The sequence below is a fragment of the Phocoena phocoena genome, chromosome 1, assembly GCF_963924675.1.
Source record: "Phocoena phocoena chromosome 1, mPhoPho1.1, whole genome shotgun sequence".
Classification (NCBI taxonomy): domain Eukaryota; kingdom Metazoa; phylum Chordata; class Mammalia; order Artiodactyla; family Phocoenidae; genus Phocoena; species Phocoena phocoena.
Genome location: NC_089219.1, coordinates 50,605,624 through 50,632,606, shown reverse-complemented (window position 1 = coordinate 50,632,606; position 26,983 = coordinate 50,605,624). Strand labels below are relative to the sequence as shown.

Sequence of the window (26,983 nt, the reverse complement as noted above, 5' to 3'; positions counted from 1 at the left end):
CAGAACACCCTTTGACATAAATCACAGCAATATCTTTCTGGACCCACCTCCTAGAGTAGTGAAAATAAAAACAAAAATAAATAAATGGGACCTAATTAAACTTAAAAGCTTTTGCACAGCAAAGGAGGCCATAAACAAAACAAAAAGACAACCTATGGAATGGGAGAAAGTATTTGCAAACAAAGCAACCTTCATTGGATTAATCACCAGAATATACAAACAGCTCATGCAGCTCAATATCAAAGAAACAAACAACACAATCAAAAAGTGGGCAGAACATCTAAATAGACATTTCTCCAAAGAAGACATACAGATGTTCAAAAACCATGTGAAAAGATGCCAACATTGCTAATTATTAGAGAAATGCAAATTGAAACTGCAATGAGATATCACCGCATACCAGTCAGAATGGCCTTCATCAAAAAGTCTACAAACAATAAATGCTGGAGAGGGTGTGGAGAAAAGGGAACCCTCCTACACTTTTGGTGGGAATGTAAATTGATACAGCCACTATGGAGAACAGTATGGAGGTTCCTTAAAAGACTAAAAATAGAACTACCATATGATATATATGGTATATACCTAGAGAAAACCATAATTAGAAAAGATACATGCACACCAATGTTCACTGCAGCACTATTTACAATAGCCAGGACATGGAAGCAACCTAAATGCCCATCAACAGATGAATGGAGAAAGAAGATGTGTTTTATATATATACGATGGAATATTACTCAGCCATAAAATGAATGAAATAACGCCATTTGCAGCAACATGGATGGACCTAGAGATTATCATACTATGTGAAGTAAGTTGAAAAGAGAAAGACAAATATCATACAATATCACTTATATGTGGAATCTACAAAAATGATACAAATGAACTTATTTACAAAACAAACAGACTCACAGACTTGGAAGACAAACTTATGGTTACCAAAGGGGAAAGGTGCAGGGGAGGCAAGATAGGAGGTTGGGATTAACACATACACACTACTATATATAAAATAATCAGCAAGGACCTACTGTACAGCACAGGGAACTCTACTCAATATTCTGTAATAACCTAAATGGGAAAAGAATCTGAAAAAGAATAGATATATGTATATGTATAACTGAATCACTTTGTTGTACATCTGAAACTAACACGGCATTGTAAATCAACTATACTCCAATATAAAATAAAAATTTAAAAAAAAGAGAGATTTGGGGGAAATTTTTTTTTTTTTTTTTTTTGCATTACACGAGCTTCTCACTGTTGTGGCCTCTCCCGTTGTGGAGCACAGGCTCCGGACGCGCAGGCTCAGCGGCCATGGCTCACGGGCCCAGCCGCTCTGCGGCATGTGGGATCCTCCCGGACCGGGCCACGAACCCGTGTCCCCTGCATCGGCAGGCGGACTCTCAACCACTGCGCCACCAGGGAAGCCCTGGGGAAAATTTTTAGCCCAGAATTTCCTTCCTTCTATCTTATCTAGGTCATCTTCTCCTTCCAGCGTTGTGAGGTAAATTCATCAAATGACAGCTATTCAAAGGTAAGGCTAACCCAAGGGCAGTTATTAAGGGAAATCACTGCTAAGAAACATCAGGTGATGTATAAGGTATGTTTATAAAACAATAGAACTTTTAAAAAGATAAATATACCAGGATTTTTAATACCATTGGGCATATGTCCCTGTGCAAGAAGTCTCCTTTGGTGATTACATACTTGTTCTAATGAGACAGACAGTCTTAAAAGCACTCCATTGTTTCCTTTGGCATTCTAGTCTGTGTTTGGGCTACCATTATTGGAATCCTAATGACAGTAATTCTTAAGTTTCTGGATGTCAGGGTTGGTTTTAACACAGACAAAAGCCACTGGGAAGCCATGGCACCTGCCATGCTGGATGATGAAGCTGGTACAGCAGGTATTGGCAAGGAAAGGACCCCAAAGGAAGGACTCCAGATCCAAGCCCTGGACTTCAGAGCTGCAATCATTTTAAGATACAACCCTGCTTTGTTTGGGGGTCATTTTATGAACTGGTCATGCTTCTTCACTTCTTTAACATTTTAAGTGTCTCCTATATTTGGCTTTAGATATTTGTCTCTAATTAAGACATGGATTTTTGTACTCATACAAAATGTGTGCTTCCCCTAACCTCTGTTTGTACCCAGAAAGCCAGTTGCCTGAAAGTATGGCTTTCTAGCTATAGCCTGTGGCCATGTGGCCCTCTCCAGACATTCCTCTTCTGCTTCCATGGGCCAAACAGGAGGCCGAGACCATTATTTGTTGTGTGGGCCACACTTCATGGACTCCGGACAGACATCACTTTCCCTATGTCCAATTTCTTTTCTTTCCACCATGACTCCCTTTTACTAGCAGAAGTTGCTTATGTCAAGTAGGTAATGAAAATAAAGATTGGGTCTTTCTGTTGGCCTCATAAAAATATTTAAAATATTCTCAATAGAATTAATCACAAAGCCAAAGCCTGTTAAGTTTTGAAGTTCCTCAAGCCAGCAGGCCTGCTCCACTGTCACGCACTGCATAAACCTTGCACTGCTCATGGCCTCCATTCTAAACCCCCGCCTTGATGCACCTCACACTCTGCTCTCCACTTCTTGACATGTGAGTTCTGAATTCATGGCCTCTTTTCTTGTTTGTGGTCTCTCCTGGCCTCTTGGAACTGTAGATTAGCTCTTTTTCCCTAGCTTTCACATGCTTCATCCGTCCTCAAACACAACTCTCTGTGTCTAAGCTACTCTTAGGCAACCGGTTTCACCTGGCCATCAGGATGTTACCTCTTAGCTTAGGTGATTGTGAGCTCTTCCACCAAGGTCATCCTGGCCCCTCCGGCCCCAAATATCTGCACTAGAAGTGACTCTGAAGGTCACTAAGAGCTGAATTTCACCACCAACGTAAGTTATTAATTTTATTTTACTTCTACCAAAGTTTATCTGAAACCCTAATAATGTTGGCATGCATTCTGAGCAGCCCTGACTCAGGGCCTAGGCAGATGGGTGGCTGTGGTAAGCTAGACCATAGGTCGTAACATTCACCACTTACTCACCCGGCAGCCTGGAGATGGAGATGGAGAACATGACTCTGCAAACTGATGTAAATACAAAGATTACATAGGCAGGGGCTTGCGACCTCCAGCCGCTCTGTGGGACAAAGAGGCAGCAGTAGCTACATGTAAGAAATCCTGCTTTGAACGCTCTCAAGGGTGGCTCAGAAACAATGAGAACTTCCAGCAGATCATCCTGAGGAGCGGCAAGAGCCTTCACAACAGCAGTGAATCTGCAAGAACCCAGTGGGCTGTTGGCCGGCTTTGTTTATTTTTCCTCTTTTGCCTTCTCTTCACTTTGCTTCTTTCAAACTCTGTAGCCCTTTGGCCCACCTTCACCTTCGTGCAAGGACTGACTGTTACTTACCATGCCCTTTAGTGTCAGATCTGCTAAGGGAGACCGGTTGCCATGGAAATCTGGCCAAACATGTAAATCAACAGTGAGGAAACCCACGGGCTGAGTCTTCTTAATCAGATCCAGGTGACTGTTCAAATATGCATAGATACTCTGGCATCTGGAAGAGAAGTGGATTTTGTTTTTAAAAGGGGGGTGGGTGGGTAGGGTCAGGGAGCAAATTGCTCTGTAGAAAGAAATCATTTGTACTCCCATATCAAATCCAGAAAGTAAGCAGGGTCCCAAAAGCTTCAGCACAAAACCCACCCCGAACCCATAGAAATCAGCAAACCACACTCTCAAATCACGCTGTACTCTCATCAAGGATTGGAGGCCTGTCCTGGTGGAAGGTGGAAAGGTTTGGACTCAGAAGACCAGATCCAAGAATGGCTTTACTCCATTGTAGGTGTGTAACCACTACTGTGAGAAAGTTATTCAAACTTTCTGAACCACTCTCTTTGCATCTGTAAAAACAACCATCACAATCCCTGCCCAACTGACCTCATAGGGTTTTGTGAAGATCAAAGGAGACTATGTAGATGAAGATACAGGATTTTGCAAAATGTACACTACTGGACATATGTCAAGGATTTTTAAAAATCAGTATTCTTAATTATAATAATAATATGATGGTGAATGCAGATGGTTCCCCGACTCAGGATAGGAGTTTGCTAAGGGCAGTGATATGATGGAGTGAATGCAGTTAGGATCAGGAGTTAGGAGGTTTGGTTTCCAACCTAAACCTACCAAATGACATTGCACTAGTTCTTTCTCTCTTTAAGCCTTTGTTTCTTCACATGTAGAATGAGGGAGTCGGATGACCTTTCTCATTCTCTCAGTCTATTTACCTGAGAGGGAGACAGAGATGATGGGCTTGGGAGTCAAGGCAGTCCTGCATTCAGATGCTGGTTCTACCTGTCCTAGCTGGGTAAAATGGGCCAGTGACTTAACCTCTCTGAGCTTCAGTTTTCCCATGCATATAATGGGTATAAAATACCTCACTGGGTGAAACCTCACTGCATGACACAAAAGTTCGTTACCCTTCCCCTCTTTAAAGGTGCTTCCTTCTCTTGAACTGACAATTCTAGAAGAAGGTGGGTTGGCATCCCATGCCACTTCCCACTGGTGTCCTTGGAACCACAGCCTTAAACATGGCTTGAATAATGGTAGAAAAAAAGTATAGGAGATCAATGACCAAGGGAGGTTGATATCTAAGATACGTAAGATAATATTTATTATTTACATTTAAAATGTTTTAGGGGTGCAGTTCAACGATTTCTGGTTCTAGTTTTGTGACACTGTGAGTGTCCCTCTGGATCCCATGAAATTCCTAAAAGTTTTCTAAACTAAGTGTAAAGAAAGAAACAAACGAGTAGTGGTTTTCAAACACCTATTAAATAAAAACTTTATGTGGAACTCCAAGATAGAAAATACAGAAAAACAAAACTGTTCTATGTGAGTGCATGTGTGTGTGTAAGTGTGAGAATGTGTGTGTGCACACGTAAGTGTGAGAAGTGTGCTGGGAGGAGGCAAGGGCAGTCCAACCTACCAGGCACTCTCCTTGCTTCTTGCCCTGACTCCTCATTCCTGTCTGTAAAAATCTTCGGCCTTACATCATATTAGAAGATGAAGATCTTCTTGGGAAAAGACTCACTGACCAGAGTAACATCAACTACTGCTCCTTGCTCCTCTGGCCTTCAAACATAGCCCAGTGAGCCGAGTACCACTAACACCCCTTTACAGAGGGGATGAGTAAGGCGTGTAGACATGTGACCGAGTCCAAAGTTAAACCCTCTCTGTGATTCTGAAGCCATGTGTTTTCTGTATCCCCAGCCAGGAATTATTTGTCAAAGCCCCTACATTCAAACTCTGTTTTAGAATGATTCTATGATAGTGTTAAGAAAGGATCCTCTGAGGTCTCCACAGAAGGTAGGGCCAGAACCACATATGTGGGGAGAATACGATCACACCCTGGTTTTCTATCTCCCAGCTCTCTCTGCTCCTGGTCTAACACAGTCACACGGCCAACGATGGCCACAAGAACATCCTTTCCAGCCAGAAGTCAAGAGTCTGCACTAATTCTAGCAACACTGAACTTCAGAAGAGCATCACTGCACTTAGAGTAAAGGGATTAAAAAAAAAGAAGAAGCACATGTCTATAAATCTTTTGTCTCTCAAGGAATCTCAGAGCAGGGCATTTGGTTTCAGACATCTGGGTCAATAAGAATCTATCGGCCTAATTACTATTGATTTGTCATTGTCTCATTTACTGTGGGTCTTTGCAAACAGTGAGATTCATTTAGCCTCTACATATACGGTCACTCGTGCACTAATGAGATCCCTGGGGGATGGGGCATATGCTTATCCCTTTGACTCCTAACCTCCTCGCAGCTGTATGTTTATTCTTTGAATGCAGCCATTCTTCTGCACGTTTTTTCAATTATCCCTTACCATGTGCGCTATCTGAGTATATCATTCAAAATGAAATTCACTTGGAAAACATTAAAATAACAAATGCACATCATTATTCACATAATTTTAACCTTGCATGGTGCCTTTTTTGGTTTTGACTTTGTTTCAGTTTGTATGTTTTATCAATTCTTTCTCAAATGGCTGTCTGCCCTCTTCCAGCTTGGGAATCACATATTAACTGTTCCTAGTGATAGGTCTCCTTCTTTTTCATGAACTCCAGACTCATTTATCCTCTCTTAGAGAGAGAAATCCTTGCTTTCCTAGTCCTGTTGTGTATGAAGAAGAAAATACAGTTTCAAGAATCACAAAGCGACTTCACTGTATACCAGGTGGCTGACCAGGTACACTAAACCTCTCCAAGCCTAGTTTACTTTTTTGCTATCAGGGTTAATACTTTTACCTTATAGGCTGCTATGAAGATTAAATATGGAGTCCTGAGTACTATAAAATGATAGCTGATCAATAAATAGTTCCTTCTTGTTTTCCATCACAGGAAATTCACTTCTAGAGTCAGGGAAGATTTTTTTCAGACTTTATGGCTCACAATCTTCAATGCATACCGCACCCCTGGAAACTCTACTTTCCTTCTCTATAAACCATTTAATTCTTTGGATTCACAGGATGCCCCAAAGTATGGTGACTGTACTTTCAAACCCCAAATCAGAACACATGGTCTAACAGAAGAATTTGTGCCTTTTCTAGGAGTAAGAGAAAGTCTTGGAAAAGAAGCTTCCACACTACCTCCAGTTCCTCCTTGACCCACTGCAATAGGTATTCTGCCTGCCCCATTCTGCTGAGACTGGCTCCACCATGAGGAGAAATCCCCGCTTTGTTGCTGTCTCCAATGGACCATTATTCGCCTTTATTTTACCTGAACTGTCTTTTGCATTTTGTACCACTTGGCCACTTCTCACTAATTTGTTTTCCTCCCCTTGTTTCCACGCGACAATACTCTTTTGGTTTTCTAGCTGGTTCTCTTCCTCTCTTTGTCCCTTAAGTATATGAAGACTCCCAGAGACCTGTCCTTGGCCCCCTTCTCATTCTTTCTACACCCTTGGATGATCCCATCTTCCTTTCAGGGCTCCAGTTAACTAGCTATTGCTGCAGACTTCCAAATATATGCCCTTATCTCCTGCTCATTTCTCTATGATGAGTTCCATGTCAAATATCCAAGCACTCATCAAATGCTTCCTCCTGGATGCCCAAACAGACCTCAATTAAAAAATGTCTACTATGACACACATCATCTTTTCTGATATACGCACTCTTCTTTCTATGCTCCTTGGTTTGACCAAAGGCAAACTCATTTAAGTGGCTGCTCAAGCAACCATTTTGGGGGCAGAGTCAGAGTGGGTATCGTTTTTGATTCCTCTCCTTCCCTCAGTTTCCAAATTTAATTTTGGACCAGGTTCTGTCAATTTATTATTTTAAATATTCCTCTAACCAGCATGCTTTTCTCCCTCATAACTGCTACTACTTTATGCAGGCCCTCTTCAAATGTCTGGATTAGAGGACTGGCCCTCTAACTTATCTCCTGCCTTGAAATTGTGCCCCCTCCAACTAGGTTTTCTGCACTCCTTCCTGGGTGGTTCGTCTAAAATGCAACTCTGATGATGACTCCATACCTATCTAAAACCTTCAGTGATTCCTCCCCACTGTCCTCAAGATAAAGTATAAGCTTCCTTGTTTGGCATAATGTTCTTCATTATCTAGCTCTCCCAACATTGTACCATGTTACAGACATGCCTTCCACTCTGCATCCCTCCTCACCACTGTACACATCATGCTCTTGTGACACTACACTACTTCTAATTTTTCAAAATATGCAGGTCTTAACCTCTGAATGTTTGCCTATCCTTCTCCCTCTTGCCTAGAATTCTCTTCCTTATCTTCTTTACCTGCCTATGGCTATCACTGTTCTAGACTCATCTTTTTATTTTTAATTGAATATAGTTGATTTACAATGTTGTGTTAGTTCCTGATATACAGCAAAGTGATTCAGATATATATATATATATATATATATACACACACAGTAGGACCTTATTGTTTATCTATTTATATCTAGTAGTTTGTATCTGCTAATCCCGAACTCCTTATTTATCCCTCCGACCCCCCTTTCCCCTTTGGTAACCTTTAGTGTTCTTCCCTTCTGCTCTTCACGTGGTTAGCTCATTTATATCCTTCAGATCTTAACTGTGCTTCCATCAGCTAGGGCTTTCCTGACCACCTCATCTAAATGGGGTTTCCCTGATATTCTATCATCATACTCTGTTAGTTTCTTTCATATCATGTTTGGTCGCCATAGACTTATTTATGGGTTCATTTACTTGTTAACTGCCTATGGCCTTCTCTGGACTTTAAGCTTCATGAAGGCAGACCATTACCAGTATACATTCAGAATCTAGCAGAGAACTTGGCACACAGAACCACCCAAGAGTAGCCATCAAGTGAATGAATGGCCCTTCCTCCACTCTATGACAATTGCCTCTTAATTTTATCTGTATCCATTCCTGGAATCTGAATTCCTTTTGGGAAAGAGTCACATCTTATGCAGCCCACCAGGTGCTCAACACGGTTACTGAAGTGTAGAATGTATGAATATTGATCCCGCATGGACTGTTAGAGGTTATTTTTACCTCTCCCTCTCATCGTAGTACAGCTGCCAAAAGAGTAGATCTCTGGAGTCATATGGACACAACCTTCCAGGCGTGCTGGTATACCCCACAGAAGGGGGCAGAGAAAAGGAATAAGCATCTTGTGACACCCCACCCTGCACTTCCACCCATGTGCCAGGCACTGTGCCGGGCTACAGTGAATCTGCTGAGAAGCAGAAAATGAAGAACTTATTTCCTAAGTCAGCACAGCCCTCAGTCTTCTTGAGAGGACCCCAGTGCCCTGAACACTTTCTTATCCTTGCCTGTAGAACAGAAGCCAAAGAAAGGCATTGTAATACCCAGCTTACGTCTATTTAGAAAAACATTTCTCATCCAAGAGACATCAAGAATTTACCGTTTATCCTGGCACACCCTAGGGGATGAGAGGCGTTAATATCATCACCCTGGGTCTATGACTGTCCTAGCTCAGGGGAGCCTAGGTCAATACTTGTGGATAGACTGATGGCCCCAGTTGTCAAACTGAGGGACCAAGGTTGAAGAAGCCATAAAGGCCAAGGGAACAATCTGAGAACACAAGAGTAGAATGCACAGTGGAAACAATGTTTAGAAGTGGAGTCCCTATAATACTCATTTCCTCAACTAGAATTAAATTAGATTATATATATATATATATATATATATATAAAACTATCACTAAGCACAGTGCCAGGCACACTGAAAATTCTTAAAAAAATGTTCTTGGTCTTTCTTTCTCCTTTTCTTGCTCTGGGGCGGGGGCATTTATACAGATTTTAATGGGAATGTTTAGCTATATTCTGAGATTTGGCATATGGGGGACCAGTACATTTTTAAAGTGATCCTCAGTGGGATTATAGAAATCACAGAAGCAAAAGAGGTTTGAAGAATAAATCACATCAAGAAAAGTTGATTGTTCTGAAAGGAATAACAAAACACTCCAGGGAAAATGGGAAAAAAGAAAGACAGATTGAGAGAGAGGATGGGAATTAGCAGAACCTTGCACCCCTGAGAGACCGGAAATTCACAGAATCACAATGAGAAATGACCACTGCTTGCAGTGACTGCTGAAAAAGGAGCTCAGAACATGCTGGGCTTCTCTGTCTCCAGTCCTCCTCCAGTAGACCATAAACTTGCTGAGGTCAGGAGTCATGTCTTCCACTGACCCTCCGTCCCCACCAATGGTCTGGTTTATTCTCCCCAGAGCAGCCAAAGTAATCCTTTTAAAAGGTAAATCTGACTGTGTCTTCCATCTGCTCAAAAACACAAACCTTGAAAAAAGTGCAGTGGTCTTATAGCTTTTTACAATGACCCGCATGGTTTGACCCTTGGCTAAATTTTACCTCTCATCTGTCCCCCATTCCCTCACACTTTGGTCAGTCACAGTGCCCTTTACAATGTCCACTGAGCTTGCCAAGCTGGCTGCTGCTTCCCGGCCTTGGGACTTGCTGTTCCTTTGGGCTAAAGGGATCTCCTCCATATAACCATGGCTTGATCTCTCTCTTTATTCAGTTCAGAGTCCTGTTTGAGTGCCACCTCATCAAGGACGGCTTCTCCACCTGAAATAGTTCCCATCCGTCACTCCAACACCTCTTGTCGTTCTATGTCTCCTTACTCATCTCTATTTTTCTTTAGCATGCTTACCAATTCCTGGAGTACGTGCTCTCTCTCTCTCTCTCTACATACATACAAACATAAACATACACGCACATACATATAGGTATACGTGTGTGTATGTGCGTGAGCACAATTTCCATGAAAACAGGGATTGTTTTTTCTTTGTTCACTGTTATACCATACGTGCTCATAAGACACTCATCAGACAGTCAGAGGACCTGGATTTTAACCTTGGCTCTGCTGTCAACCTTGAATCCAGCACTTGTGGATTATGACATCTTCCCACCGAACTGTGCCATCACCATAACCTCATTCTGAACCACTGGTAAAGATTATTTAAGAAAAGTAAGACAATAATGGGCAGTTTAGAGGAAAAGAGCTGAAGTTATCATCAATGGAAGGTGATCTCTGGCTACGGAGTAACATCTCTGGATATTTGGCCCTACATAGAAAGAGACTCCGGTTGCCATTTACATGCATGGGTACATCTAGTTATTGTTTACTTAATTCATAAGCTCACAGAAGGCTTCTCTTCAGGATGAAGCCTAGAAGGATTACAGTAAATCAAGAGTATAAAATACTCAATCTGTTTATCAACACTTGTTTCTATGGTTTCAAATAGGATTTGCTGATGCTAAGCTCTGAGATAGGGGTGACCTGCATTGCTGTTTGCAGACAGCACTAAGTCACACCACAAGAGGCATACAGTTTTTGAATCCAAGGGATTTGTTGTCCCTTCCAAATAACTAACTTCACTTAATAACAACTATTCCTATTTCTAAGATCTGAAGCATAGTGAGTGCTAATCTTGATATAGTCTATTTATAGATCTGATAAGATAGAGACACATTTTCCTTTGCAAGACAATAAAAAGAAATTGGAAGGGAAGAGAACCAATATTGAATGCCTACTAAGTATATACAAACTGGAGATAAAATTTTGAGAGTCATCAAAATATAGAAGGAAATGAAGCCAAGAATGTAGATGGGATCACGGAAAAGACCACAAAGAGAGAAGAGGTCCAAGAATGTAGCTGTGATGAACTTTGTTGTTAGTGACAGAGAAAAGGACCATAGGCCTGAAAAGGAGATTAAGAAATAGTCAGAGATACAGAAGTAAAACTGGGTGAGGGTGACATTCTGGCAAGCCAAGAAAAGAGAGTGTGGGAAGGAGAAGGAGTGATCATTGGTGCCACATGGAGCTGAGAGCTCAAGGAAGGGGACTGGAAGACATCCTGTGGTCGCCGAGGACCTGAACAGTAAACGTTTCAGGGGCCGATGGTGACAGAATCAAACTGGAGTGGGCAAGGGAGGAGTGAGGAAACTGACCAAGAGTACAGGCAATGCTTTGGAGCAACTTAGCTCTAGATAGAGGGAAAAATACAGAGAGGTAGCTGGAAAGCGGGAAGAAGTCAGCTGGCATGTGAAGAGACGTGGGATGTAAATCCAGTCTGACTCTAAGATTGAGTTCTATAAATTACTGCTTCTGGACCACACTGTGCTGCTGTTTCTCTGGGTTTACATGCTAATCCACAAATCCTCCCTTTCTTCCTATTTTCAATCAAAACTACTCACATGAGGCTCAGCTACAGAAGAAAGTTCTGGACATTTTGAGTTATTTCATTGCAAAGTCTAACCTATCCCTTAGATTTGCGTTGAGGTCTAAGATCTTCAGAGACTGGCATTTCCACGGTCTACTTTCATCCTCATAACACCTGGAAAATGAATTAAGCAGGGTGGGATCATTGTAATTTTATAGGTGAGGAAACTGAGTCACCAAGACATTGATGGCAGAATTGGTACCAGAAGCCAAGACTTCAGTCCAGTGTTCTTGCTACTCCATGAGAAGGCAGGCAGGTGATGGATGACTGACATCTTCTGCTTAACCCTAGAACAATCCCCTCCAAAATGTCCTCCTCTTCTATAATCATTAGTAATAGTAGTAGAAGTAGTAGTAGTGGTTGTTGTCGTTGTCAGCGTACAGTTTACAAAGCCTTTCCAAATACATTGCTTCTGTAAACTCAAAATAAATTCTCAGAGCTATCCATGGCCGGTTTTCTCACGTCTACTATCCCATGTTCTGATAAGGAAACTAAGGTTCAAACAACTATGTATGTGGGAGCTGAGATTTGAATCTAGATCTCTAAACTCTACATCTGTGCTCTTTCCTTTGGGTTAGAGGTTTTAAAATGCTGGATCCCCTCACGAATTTGGTAAAAGCTATGGCCCCTCTTCCCAGAAATGTACATGTAAGTATATAATCAACAAAACTCTGCACACAATTAAGGGGTTCCCTGGTGGTCTGAGGTTAGGCATCCCTCTTCTAGGTTATGTGGTCTCTAAGCCAACTAAAGTGCTAGTTATTGGCTAAGTGGTATGATCCCTGTAGATGGTAATGACATTGTAACTAGAGACTCGTAGAAGGGAAAGCTTATGAAACTTTTCTCAAACTCCTTGGTGGGATCAATCCTCCTCTGCACCCTGATGACACAGAGTTTATATTCTAGTCAGTATGCAGTTCATTCTGCTCTGTGCAGGTGTGCCTCCCCATAAGAACAGACGTCCCTTGGTGGAATGAAAATTTCTAATACGAGTAACTACAACAACTTTTATCACTACCACTACCATTTACTGAATATTTTTTATAGCTCAGCAATTGTTGCTATATCCCAGACACTATTTGAATTCATTTAATTTTCTCAACAACCTTATGAGGTGTTTACTGTTATTATTTTTCTGTACAGTGAAGTACTAAGGCACAGTGAGGTTAAGTACATTGCCCAGGGTAATAAGCTATTAAAGGGTACAGCTGAGACAGGCAATTTGACTCCAGGATCTAGGATAGTAACCTCCACCTTCGACTATCTCCCTTTTGCCAGGTACTAGCTACATGAATGGGGTTTCTCTGAAAATATTATAAAATACCTTACTTTTGTTAAAAAGCCCAACCACTAAGCATTATTATCATGAAATTCATTCAATAATTATTCTTCAAACTTCTTATTTCAAAATAATTTTAGATTTACAGAAAAATTGCAAAACTAGTATGCAGACTTCCCCTATACCCACCATCTAAGAAGTTAACATAAATATAGTATTATTATTAATCTCCATACTTATTCGAATGCTGACAGTTTTCCCCACTAATGTGCTTTTTTCTGGCCAAGATCTAACTCATGATCATACATTGTTTCTAGATGTAGTAGCATCTTAGTCTCCTCAAATCTGGGACAATTCTCTAGTAATTCCTTAAGCTTCCTAATCTTTGAAGCATATTGGCTAATCATTTTGTAGAAATTACTTAGGTTAATTCTTTTCTTTCCCAAACCCCCATTAGTATGATCATGCTATTTATTATTAATACTATAGGTTTATTTTTTTCACTGTTTGTATTTCACCCCCACCACACACATCCATCTATCTATCTATCTATCTATCTATCTATCTATCTATCTATCTTTTATTTATTTTCAGGGGGACATGAAGCATCATCATGATTCTAAGAGTATGAGTTATATAAACAGGTATACTCAAAGAAGTGTCGCTCCCTCCTACTACCCTGTTCCCATTTCCCCATTATTTCCATCCCATTCCTACCCCACCTCCTATAGCTAACAACCTCATGAGTTTCTAGTTTAACTTCCCTATATTTCTTTCGCATAAATGAGTAGGTACACATATATTTTTTTATATCACCTTCTTTTTACATAAAAAAGAGTATATTATAAACACTCCTTTATGGACTTCCCTGGTGGTGCAGTGGTTAAGAAGCCACCTGCCAACGCAGGGGACATGGATTCGAACCCTGGTGAGGGAAGAACCCATATGCCGAGGAGCAACTAAGCCTGTGTGCCACAACTACTGAAGCCCACGCACCTGGGGCTCGTGCTCCACAACAAGAGAAGCCACCACGATGAGAAGCCCACGCACCACAATGAAGAGTAGCCCCCGCCCGCCACAACTAGAGAGAACCTGCGTGCAGCAACAAAGACCCAACGTAGCCAAAAAAATAATAAATAAATAAATAATATACTCTGCTTTCTTCACTTAACAATATATTCTGGAAATCACTCCTATCAGTTACTATCCTGTTTCACAGATGAAAAGACAGGCTTAAAGAAGTTGAATAACCTGCCCAAGGTCACATAGTTATTAAGGAGAAAAACTGGAGTTGAAGCCAAAGAAACTTTGACTCAAAAAAATCCATGCTCTTTCTTCTATGTCAGAGCTTCTCAACCATGATTACTGGCATATTCTTGGAGGACCTCTAGTTTTTTTGTGGATTCTCTTAGATTGTTTTGAAAATTAATACATGTGTGTCCTGGATCATCCAGATGACTATCTCATAACCAAGTACTGCCAGGCATTCTCATTGCTCACAGGATCTGAAAATCATGCAGCTGCCTAAAGTCAGTGCCCCTCATGTGGTCGGGCATGGAAAACTGTAGAGACCAGAGGGAGCTGTTACCTGGCTGTGGCCTTGGCTTGTAGTTCAGGGAAGGCAGCATGGCCCTGCACCATGTGATCTATCTGAAAAACAAGAGAGAGGGGTCAATTTTATAGCTTCTCTAGTCTATGTTAAAGCCAGAAGAAGATATATTAAAATGTCTGTTTCGTTCAATTCTTTGTCTACAGAGGATCCAAGAATATTAAAACGCTAACTCAGCAAGAGTGTCTCAGCTCTTTCAGAAATCTAGCTTTGTTTAACCAACTGCTGGCCTCTTGGATTTATAAAAACAAAGAAGTTTAAAGAGAAGAACAGCAGGAAAAGAAACTCCCAAGGCTGAACTGGTAGCAGCAGGTAGTATCAGGTCCAAGAATGAGGTTTGACAGAGGCATGAGAAGGAGGTGTAACTGAGGGTAAATGAGGTAGAGGGGGGCCGGCCTGGGTGTTAAAAGCACAGGCCTCTGGATTACATCATCTCCCCCTCCGGTTATCCCACGCTGTTACCCCAGGGCAATGTCAGGCCTTGAATTATTCTCTGTGTCTTACTAATGGAGAAGTTGAGTGAAACAGTCTATAAGGAGGGAGTCCCAGTTTAAAAAACACAAAAAAGAGTTGCCCCAGAGCTGTCAAGAGAATCTCCCCTGATTGAGAAGTTATCGCATGGGAAACTGGGACAGAGCTCTCCAAGGACAGAAATGTCTGAGCTCTGCAGACAACCATCTTCTCATTTGAAATTCCACGTCTAGGATTTATTCCTTAATCCACTTGGTGGCTCTAAACAAAATAATATGCACTATGCATCAGGAAGGGATGTGTTTCCCCATGCTGTGACTCTGCTTGCTAAACCACACCCAACAATGGGCTTGAGTTCCTGAACCTAATCTGTGTATTGTCTCAACGTTTACATGAATCCCCAAAACAACCATTCTGATCTATTTATTTTCATTCAAACTACGAACAGACGGGTTATTGTGGCCTCATGGGGATAGTTTCTCTGAGCATGCTTCCTGAGCGTCAGGTCTGTGTAAAGAGGACGAGATTTTGTTCTGGAGTCACCGAGGCTGGGTCTGGGTTCTGGCTCTGATACTAACTAGCTATGTGACTTTGTGCAAGTCACTTATCTGCTCTGAGCTTCAGCGACCTCCTCTCCCCCTTACCCTGTTCTAGTCTCCTTTTAAAACAGGATTTCTGTGACACAGAGTGTGCCTACCATAATGCCAACAACAGAACAAATGATATCACCTAAAATTTATTGACTCATTTACCATACACCAATACTAAGCTATGCATTTTACATACATTATCTCATTTATTTCTTACAACATTCCCATGGAGATGAGAAAACCAGGACTAGAAGAGATTAAGTAACTTGCCTAAGGTCATAGGGGAGTAAGTGACAGATCTAGGTTTCAAACTGAGTTCTCTCTGTATCTAAAGTCATTGGTCTTAACTACCATGTCACATTGTCTACTCAACTTCCAGGTATAAATTGTCAAATTCCATTGTGTAGAAATGTGTCAAAATAATACCAAAACAACTGGTGATTTCAAGGGAAAGAAAATCACCCAGGTTTTGAATATTTACTTGCTGAAGGTTCAGTTTTGGGTTACTGCAATGAGGCATAGTTTGGACCTTAAAGAGTTTGCAATCCAGTCAGAGCATCACAATGAAGCCACTGGCATCAATAATGGATAATTAAAGCCATTACTTGATCTGAGGCTAGTTTCTATGGGAAGTGCTTTAGGAGGTCAGAGAAGGGAGATTTAAATGAGCTTCCCGGAGGAAGCACAGAAGCTAGTATGTGTCCCACATGCATGAATGCAGTTATTTGGTATTTACCAAATGCCTAATACACCAGGTACTGGGACTAGGCTCTGGGATAGAGTGGAAAATAAGAAATACATACAAGAGCATAAAGCAAGAAGTCAATAATTTGGCAATTACTGTACAGTTGTATATATAATATTTGGCAATTATTATATAGTTGTATATATAATAATTGCCAAGAACAGGCAGTTTGGAGGAGTAAAGGGCTAGAGGCAAGGGATACCAGAAAGGAGGCTGTGATGAGATATGAAGACGGAAAGACAAATCTGGGTATAGACAGTAAGAAGACTGGTCTAGCCCTGAGACTGGCATATCATAGATTCTCAATAAGTATTTGTTGGATAAATGTGGGATGTACAAACCATAATGGACCACATGCCCACAGAATACCATGTACTTCTTGGGAGCACTTACCACGCTTTGTATTTGTGTCTGTTTGTGTGGGGCACACATTGGTCAGAGGGTAACTGTATGTTAAATTAGAGAATAAATGAAGTGGTGAAAATATGGATGCATGAGGAGGGTATGTACAGACAGTGGTTCTTAAAAGTCAGATAAGTGACTATTGTTTTACTGAATTGTAGGCCACAGGAAATTATTTCGATTTGTGGAGCAAAATAATGACAAGTTAAGGAAAATTAACCCAGTAGGGTATGTACAATGGGGAGATGACTAGGCACAGAGGCTAGGAAACACAGACAGGGCTCAGAGGCTGACACTGGGAATACAAGGCACAAATATCCCCTGTCCTTGCTCTATTGCAGCATTTATCAAGTTCTTCAATAACGATTAGTTTATATGTCTATCTCTTATCTTACACTCTGAGCTCTTTCAAATCAAAAACCTCATTATTTCCCATTCTTCAGTGCCTACAATGCCTGGCATCTCGAAAGAATGAATGAGACACATTTTGAAGAAAATAAAACAAAACTTAGTGACTGAGTAGTTACAGAGCATAAGAAAATCAGAGTGAAAGGATGGCTTTGAACTTTTGGGTCTAATAAAAGGAAATGTGGTCATTTTAATCATGTCTTTTTATTTTTCTGTATTTGTGATGCTTTGGGATCTGGGGCCCTGTTGACCCTGGAGAGACTGCCCTTTCCAGGGCTCAATTCCTAGAGATAGTAAAGGACCCCACTGGCCTGTAAGCATGCCTTTCATATGCAAACTGACTAATACAGAGCACACCTCCTCTATTTCCCTGCTCTAATCACCCCAGAGCCAGGTTCCAGACAACTAGGGACAACCTTAGTGCTTCCCATTTGGCCCTACATGGTTTAGCCAGCCCCCTCTTCTGGAGAACTGTAACAAACTATCCTTTCAGTGGCAATCATCTCCTGATCTGCTGGCCTCATCATACCTGAATAATAATAAAATCTACATTTTAAGACAGTAGCTGAAAACACAGGCTTTGGAAACAGACTTAGGTTCAAAACTCATGGTCTATACTTATATTCTCTGCTACCTAAGTTACTTGACCTCTCAGAGCCTCTTCTCTTACAACTGTAAAATGTGGACAGTAAAATTTGCTTTGCAGGGAAGGTTGCAGTGAGTGATATACAGGTGGCTTTTAGATCGTAACGCCTATTATTAAAGAGAAGGAAGTACCACCAAAAGAGTAAAAATGGTTGGAAAAACAAGACCTTAAAAGGTCAGCTGCAGTTTTTTGGGTTTTTTTTTTCCCACAGCATCTGATGACAAAGGCCCACCCTGATTAACAAAGAAGGCGCCAGTTTGTCAAATAACTGAGTACTCATTTCAAAAGCCTGGAGTGCCTGTTGCAAGGGTTGATCTTTCTACTTCTGTTCTTTAATACATTTAGCACAGTATAGAAGATCACAGCGTCCCATTAAGTGGTTATTTGTTTCCCAATAACAAGTGTGACGACAATAACTATATTTGCCAAGTGGCTGCCTTAGAAATATATAGACAGAACCATCCTGACTCTATGACTCTTCACTTGTTTCCTCCATCTTCTGAGATGTCAGCTCTGAGAGCTGGCAGCTGTAGGAGAAGGCAGAAAAGGCTACAAACTATTTGGATAGGTAGGAAGCTTAAGCTGGGTGGAGTCAGATCTTTCTCAGGATGGCTTTCAGGTCAGGATCAAGAGGAAAAGGCCATCTTACAATACATAACTAGAATTGTGGGGCTTTTTGGCATTTCCTTATTAAGGTGGCACCTGCATTTGGAACATGGGAAAAATAGAAATGCAATACAGTATAACACAGAGATCATACATGGGTAGTATGAGGTGGCATCTGGCCCACAGATGTATTTTACGTGGGATATACAATGTGATTAAAAATGAGCCAATATTTTAAAACTGGGAGATTTCACTTTTAGTCCAGATTTTGGTTTCTGTTGAAGAACTGGTGAGTGTAAAACACTGGGTCACCATATTCCCCCATGGCAAGGGTTAGCTGGAGCTGAGTGGTGACTGATCCCTTCAGACAGGCCTGTACCCTCCAGTTTGTGAGAGGCACCACCACTCAATTTATCATCATGATGGCACTAATGTTTTACCTGTAGTAGCAATCTATTTCTCTATGCCCATCTCTCTGTCAAAGGAGGGAACATGGAATTCAGCCCGAGAGTACTGAGAGCTGAAAAGAGAAACTTCTCTGTAGAAGTAAAAAATACCTCATTGCCTGGTGTGTTTATTCATTTATGCTGTCTGACTTCTTTAAGCATTTGCGTTTTTGACCCTTGATATGACGGAGAGAACGCAGACAAGGACTCCTGAGACCTGAGCTCAACTCTGGCTCAGGGCATGACCTTGGACAAGACCATTTCTAATTCTCTCTCTAAAACACTGAATAAGTTAATACGACAAATAGGCAAGAGTTTGTAAAACTACACAGAGAACTGCACCGCCTGAGATAGCAAAACCTTTGGCAAAGAGTTTACAGGCAAGAAAAACACATCACAAAGGCAAATTTAAAATTTAAGAATTTTAGGTTCCATGATCATTTTGCTAAGACAAAGCTATCTTATTGCTTGATGGGTTTTTCTCTATTAAAATCAGTTTTATCTATTAGTCTCTTCTTTTTTTTTTTTTTTTTTAATAGGAGATGGAGCAATCTGCTCTTTTTTTTAAATTGTATTTATTTATTTATTTTTGGCTGTGTTGGGTCTTTGCTGCTGCGCGCGGGCTTTCTCTAGTTGCAGCGGGGGGGAGGCGGCTATTCTTTGTTGCGGTGCGCGGGCTCTAGGCACATGGGCTCAGTAGTTGTGGTTCGTGGGCTCAGCAGTTGTGGCTCGTGGGCTCAGTAGTTGTGGCTTGTGGGCTCTAGAGCACAGGCTCAGTAGTTGTGGCGCACGGGCTTAGTTGCTCCGGGACATGTGGGGTCTTCCTGGACCAGGGCTCAAACCTGTGTCCCCTGGATTGACAGGCGGGTTCTTAATCACTGCGCCACCAAGACTATCTGTTAGACTTGAGGCTGCCTTTTTCCTTCTTTACAGGTAAAACAATCATTAGGCTCAGAGCAATGTTCATCACTTGTGACAACTGCTTTTTTTCCATTTGTATTTACCTGTAATGTCACTTCTTCATCTAAGCTATTTCAACTCTTTGCTTACCTAATCTTATCTCAAAGCAAAAACATTTTGCCTGATTTTTCCCAGCTTTGAAATTCTCATGAAAATCTAATGAAAGAAGCAAGCCCAATCTAGACAATTTTTTTAATACTGCTGGAAAGGACTGCGAGTTTCAATACTGAACAGTTCCTAGGAACAACAAACATTCCGGAGAGGAAAATATAAACTATATGTTGATTTTTTTTTTTTTTTACAACTTTAATATAAGCTTTACATAGGACAATTTCTCTTACAAGTTGATCAATTCTGATTTAATGCAGGGCTAGTTTAGTCAATTTCATTCACCATCAAAATTGGTAGCTTTGTTCATTTTTACAGTTTGTTAGTTCACTGATTCATGAAACTAATGTGATACACGTCTACTCTGTGCTAGGCATCATTCTAATAATTCAGGATACAAAGACAAATAGAAGTCGTCGCTTTCACAAAGCTTTGACTTATGAAGGGAAAATGGGTATCCCAATATTCAAATATAGTCCAGACTGATAAGGTTTTATAGATTTAATGAATGTTAATTGAACACTTACTCTGTTCTGGTCATAGTAAGCACAGGGGATTCAGTAGCAATTAAGGTAGGTGTACTTTCTGTCCACTTGGAGATTATATTCTATTGACATATAGAGTCAACAAATAATATAATAATTAAAGATAGTGATTAGTTCTTTGAAGGAAATAGATAAGTTACTGTAATATGAACACCGATTTTAGATAGAGGGTTCAGGAAAGACCTGAGGGTGAAATTTAAGATAAGACATGAAAAAAAAAAAAAAAGAAACAACAATTTCCAAGTAAAGAGAATGACAAATGCAAAGATTCTATAGTAGCAAAGAGCTTCATATGTCCTAGGAATTGACAGGAGTCTAGTGAGACTAGACTGGAGTAAGTAAGTAGGAAAGTTGTATAAAATGAGGATAGAGAGGTAGAAAGTGGAGAAAATCAAGCAGGCCACGGCAAAGGCTTTAGATTTTATTCTAAGTACTATGAGAGGATACAGAAAGATTTTTTTAAATTGAAGTACAGTTGATTTACAGTATTTTGTCAGTTTCAGGTTTACAGCATAGTGATTCAGTTATTTTTTTCTGATTATATTCCATTATAGGTTATTACAAGGATTGAATATAGTTCCTCTATTATACAGTAAATCCTTGTTGCTTATCTATTTTAGGTTATAGTAGTTTGTATCTGTTAATGCCATACTCCTAATTTGTCCCTCCCTCCATAACTTTGGTAGCCATAACTTTGTTTTCTATGTCTGTGAGTCTGTTTATATTTTGTATATATATTAATTTGTATTATATTTTAGATTCTACATATAAGTGATATAGTATTTGTTTTTCTCTGTCTGATTTACTTCAAGAAGTATAATATTTTCTGGGTCCATCCATGTTGCTGCAAATGGTAATATTTCGTTCTTTTTTATGGCTGAGTAATATTCCATTGTATATCTATATACCACATCTTCTTAAGCCAATCACCTGTTGATGGGCACCTGGGTGGTTTCCATGTCTTGGCTATTGTAAATAGTGCTGCTATGAACATTGGGGTGCATGTATCTTTTTGAATTAGAGTTTTCTTTTCTCTGGATATATACCCAGGAGTGGGATTGCTAGATCATATGGTAGCTCTATTTTTAGCTTTTTAAGGAACCTCCATACTATTTTCCATAACGGCTGCACCAATTTAAATACATTCCCACCAACAGTGTACGAGGGTTCCCTTTTCTCCACACCCTCTACAGCATTTATTATTTGTAGACTTTTTGATGATAGCTATCCTGACTGCAGTGAAATTGGAACACTCCCTCACACCATATACAAAAATAAACTCAAATGGTTTAAAGACCTAAATATAAAACGTGACACCATAAAAATCCTAGAAGAGGAATAGGCATTCTTTGACATAAATCGTAGCAATACATTTTCTTAGACCAGTCTCTCAAGGCAAAAGAAATAAAAGCAAAAATAAACAAATGGGACCTAATCAAACTTAAAAGCCTTTGCACAGCAAAGGAAACCATCAACAAAATGAAAAGACAACCTACAGAATGGGAGAAAATATTTGCAAACATTGTGACCAATAAGGGATTAGTCTCCAAAATATGCAAGCAGTTCATACAATTCAATATCAAAAAAACAAACAACCCAGTCCAAAAATGGGCAGAAGACCTAAATAGACATTTTTCTAAAGAAGACATACAGATTGCCAACAGAAGGGTTTTAATCAGGGAAGAAACATAATCTTATTTGATTTAAGAGAAATCATTCAGGAGTTCCACTTTTTTTTTTTTTTGGAGACTTTTGATTAAATGTTTATTCATTTTAATTTTGCCTTTTTAAAAATTCTGAAGCCAGTATATTGTTTTTATCACATCTGAAATATTTTTCTTTTTTAAAAAAGTTTTATTTTATTATTTTTATACAGCACGTTCTTATCAGTTATTTATTTTATACATATTAGTGCATACATGTCAATCCCAATCTCCCAATGCATCCCACCACCACCACCCCTCTGCCCAGTTCCACTTCTTAAAATGGCTAAATAGTTCTTATCATATGAATCCTTTCCCAGATAACAATTATAAATGCTGATCAAAATATATCAAACAATTCCCTAAAGATACTGGGAAGTGACCAAAGCCAGGTAGAAACTGAGAAGGAACAGACACATTGAAGGAAAAAACATTTTTTTTTTTTTTTTTTTTTTTTTTTGCAGTATGCGGGTCTTTCACTGTTGTGGCCTCTCCCGCTGTGGAGCACAGGCTCCGGACATGCAGGCTCAGTGGCCATGGTTCATGGGCCCAGCCGCTCCGTGGTATGTGGTATCCTCCCAGACCAGGGCACAAACCCATGTCCCCTGCACTGGCAGGCGGACTCTCAATCACTGCGCCACCAGGGAAGCCCCGGAAAAAAGAGTTTTACATGTGTTTCTTGATTTTACAGATTTTTGCCTGAGGGCAGGCCCTAATCAGTGCCATGCAGGACAGCTAATACTCAGATAGATAGAAATATGCAGTCTTCATAGCTAAGAAATTAGAGGTCAGAGTTCAAGGCCACCATAGCAACTAGAAAATAAAAGGTAGGGAGATCTCAGAAAGGAGAGAGACATAGAAAGGGAGCTCAACACTATGCGTAAATGTTACCTTAATCTCTGGATGATCTCTGAATTACATAATAAGTAACCCAACTAAGGCTTAAAGAACTCAACAAAGGAGAGACAAAACTTGTAGTTTGAGTTGTCATTAAATTACCTGCTTAAAAAAAATACTCTTCAGAGAAATAAGAATAATCCACTGTCTCTACAATACATCAGTTACAATGTTCAAGATATGAGTCAAAATTACTAGACATATGAAGAAACAGGAAAATGTAATTCTTACTTAAGATAATGGCCATTTAATGGACAATAACCCTGAAATAACACAGATGTTAAAATTAGAAGACAAGAATTTTAAAGCTAGTAATTTAACAATGCTTAAGGACGTAAAGGATAACACTCTCATAACTAACAAACAGATAGGAAATGGCAAAGAAATGGAAACAATTAAAAAGTAGAAATTCTCGTATTGATAAATATAATATCTGAAATGTATGGGTCCATGAGCTGGTTGGAGATTGCAGACAGAAGAGTCAGTGAACTTGAAAAAAGACCAATAGAGAGTGTCTAATTGAGAGAGAGAAGGAGAGAGACAGAGAGAGAAAGAGAGAGGAATATTGGGGGGAATAAAAAAACCCCAGAAGCCCTCAGGGGCTATGGGACAATAGCCAAAGGTCTTAAAAACGTGTAATTGGAGTCACAGTAGGAGGAGTAAGAGCAAATAGGGCAGAAAAGACATTTAAATATATACATGCTAAAGATTTCCCAAACTTGGTGAAAGACAGGAATTTACAAATTCAAGAAGTATAGCAAACCTGGGGGAGGAAGGATAAATTTCCAAAACACAATATCTGGGCACACCATAATAAAAACTAAGATTAAGGGAAAATCTTAAAAGTAGCCAGAGAAAAAAAATACACTGTACATAGGGGAAGAACAAAATAAAGGATGTTTGACTTCTCATAAGAAACAATGGTGCCAGAATACAATACATTGACATCTTTAAGTGTTGAAGGAAAAAAGAAGAAAACTAAGAAGGTGGGGCTTCCCTGGTGGCGCAGTGGTTGAGAGTCCGCCTACGGATGCAGGGAACATGGGTTCGTGCCCCGGTCCGGGAAGATCCCACGTGCTGCGGAGCAGCTGGGCCCGTGAGCCATGGCCGCTGCGCCTGCACGTCTGGAGCCTGTGCTCCGCAACGGGAGAGGCCACAACAGTGAGAGGCCCGCGTACCGCAAAAAAAACCAAAAAAAAAAAACAAAAAAAAACCTAAGAAGGTGTGTTTTTGTTTGTTTGTTTGTTTGCCAGTAGACCTGCAACAACTAAAGAAATGCTAAAGGAAGTTCTTCACGCTGAAGGGAAATATCAGGTGGAAGCTTAAATTTTCATAAAGAAATAAAAAACAATGGAAATGGTAAATATGTAGGTAAACACAAAAGATTATGCTTTGTTTCTCAGAACTTGTTTGAAATATGTATGACTGTTATGGACTGAATTGTATCCTTTCAAAATTCAGATGTTGAAGCCCAACCCCCAATACAACTGCATTTGGAGATGGAGACATTATGGAGGTAATTAAGGTTAAATAAGATCATAAGGGTGGGGCCCTGATCTGATAGAATTGGTGTCCTTATAGGAAGAGTAAGGTAATTAGGAAGCTGTGCAGGAATCCAGGTGGGTGTACAAAAATTACAGTGAAAGCCTGGGCAGGAGGAGAGAACAGGGAGGCATCTGTTTATGCAGAGCTGGTCTTTGTATCCATGAAGTCATTCCAATTAGCTAATGTGACATGCTGGGGACACACCTAAGTCTACATACCTAGATCCTGTCAAGGCTGATACACATAAGTTTCTCTCTCATGGCCTTACAAAGCCTGCCAACTATATGTGCTTTAATACACTTGATAAGAAAGTCACACTAACTGATACAATGATTGCTTCTCAAGGAAGTCTACAAGAGAACTGTAAGAAAAATTCAGAAAGGCAGCCCTATAAAAGTCAGGTTCAATTCTGGAAAGATCTGGGGCTTCCAGTAGCTGACTTGGATTTGAATCAAGGCTCTCCCCATTTACAACTGTTAAGACCTTGATCAAGTTACCTCACTGTTCTGAGCCTTAGTCACTAGTAAAACTGACCACATAGACATGCTGTGAAGATCAGATGAAATCCTGAATCTTCATGAGGGCCTCAATGTGCTGAGCATAGAACAGATTCTCCCAGTCAGGGTAGTGCAATCTACTTTTATGTGCTATAATAAATTATAATTGTCAGTTCCATATCCAATTTTCCCACTAGATGATAAGCCACTGGAGGACAAGAATCACGTGTGACCATATTCTTGCCTGGCCCAGAGTAATCCCTCAGGAAATCTCTGTAACGTGCTGGAAAGAGTGACTGAATGAAGGGATGGCATCACTACCTCTAACCTGGACAGCACCGAGTACATGGCAAGCTCTTCATATGGAAGAGCTGGCTGACCCCCCTGAGGCTAGCCCCAGGCTGAGGGGCTTTGGTGACAAGGAAGGAGGCAGATAGGCACTCGCAATGCGCCAATTCTGAAACTCCAAGAGCTAGAGCCCTGCAAACATTATGACCCTGTGGCCCAAATTTATAAATGTAAATTCTGGCTTCAAAAAATTCAAAGGTAACTCCCCACCAAGCCCAATTGTCCCAGAAAGCCAATTTCACCATAGGGGCAGCTTAGGAAACTGTCTTAGGCTCTCTTACCCGATGCCTCCCCCAATAAAAATGACTTCAAGTAAGACAGAGAAGAGTGCTTGGACAGAGGGATGGCTGAGGTCCAGTTGGAAATAAGCTTCAGCATCTGGACACAGTGACTGTACCAGTTGGTGCTCTGTGGAAAAAGCCTGGGCAAAAAGTGATGGTTTTTGCAAAACTTTCTGGAGAGTGTATCAACAAGCACGAGACAATCTTTGATGGGTGTTTGGTGAACTGAAGTAAATCATCCATGGGAATGGGGTATGTGCCCTTCTAAGAGGAAATAAATAGCAGCAGCACAAGCTTGAAATGAGTGAAAAACAAGCCCAAATCTCAGACAGATGAAATTGCAAAGGCTCCAGAGCCAGAAAAGATCCTATCCTATTTTTTTCTTCATCCTGAAGTTAACCAGATGGAGATGTTTTTTTAAAGTACCAATCTATTCATATACTTGGAATGAAGGATTTTGCTTTGTGATGGAAGATCTGTATTTAATTGTAAAAATGAAACAAAATATCTTTTTTCCAAATCTAGAGTTTAGATAAATTTTGTTTCTTTTTTCTTTTTTCCCTCTCTTCTTTCCCCTTCTTTACTTCCCTCTTCTTCTTCTATCTCTTCCCTTCTGCTTTAGATGATATACTTACAACTGCATGTTTATAATATATTCTGGACAATGTAATAACGGAGCAGCCACTTTCAGACATAGCTTATGAGAGAATATGTACATATGAAACATGGAATAAAAGCAATGTAACTTCCTCTTATGGTGTTCTGTATGATGACAATAGGCTGTAAAACCGGTGATAAACCAGAATAAGTAAATGGAAAGGAAAGGTGAGTACCAACGGAAACAGGCAAAAAGGCCATTGACACTGCATCAGGAATCTCTCCAGGCTGTGCTTGCTACCCTGAGTTTCAGTTCTTCATGTGTAAAATATGGATAATAACTGTACCTAACTTATAGGGGTATCAGAGGATTAAATAAAATAGGACATGAAAAGCTCTTGGAATTGAGACTGGGACATAAGTCTTCAAAATAAATATTAGGCATTGTGATTATTATGAGTATCATTCAAGGATTAACACGATTTTATATATATATATATATATATATATATATATATACACACATATATACATATATAAATCT

At 40.2% G+C, this 26,983-nt stretch overlaps 1 protein-coding gene across 3 annotated transcripts in view; it reads right to left on the bottom strand.

The window, feature by feature from the left end:
* Positions 1 to 26,983, bottom strand: part of FGGY (FGGY carbohydrate kinase domain containing) — a 399,164-nt gene that overhangs the window by 106,598 nt on the left and 265,583 nt on the right. For all 3 annotated transcript variants that reach the window (XM_065876468.1, XM_065876483.1, XM_065876476.1), the window contains 2 exons: positions 14,624 to 14,685; positions 3,408 to 3,555 (listed from right to left, as the gene is read on the bottom strand). In XM_065876468.1, coding sequence (XP_065732540.1) covers positions 3,408 to 3,555; positions 14,624 to 14,685 — 210 coding nt within the window. The remainder of the gene's footprint in view (positions 1 to 3,407; positions 3,556 to 14,623; positions 14,686 to 26,983) is intronic.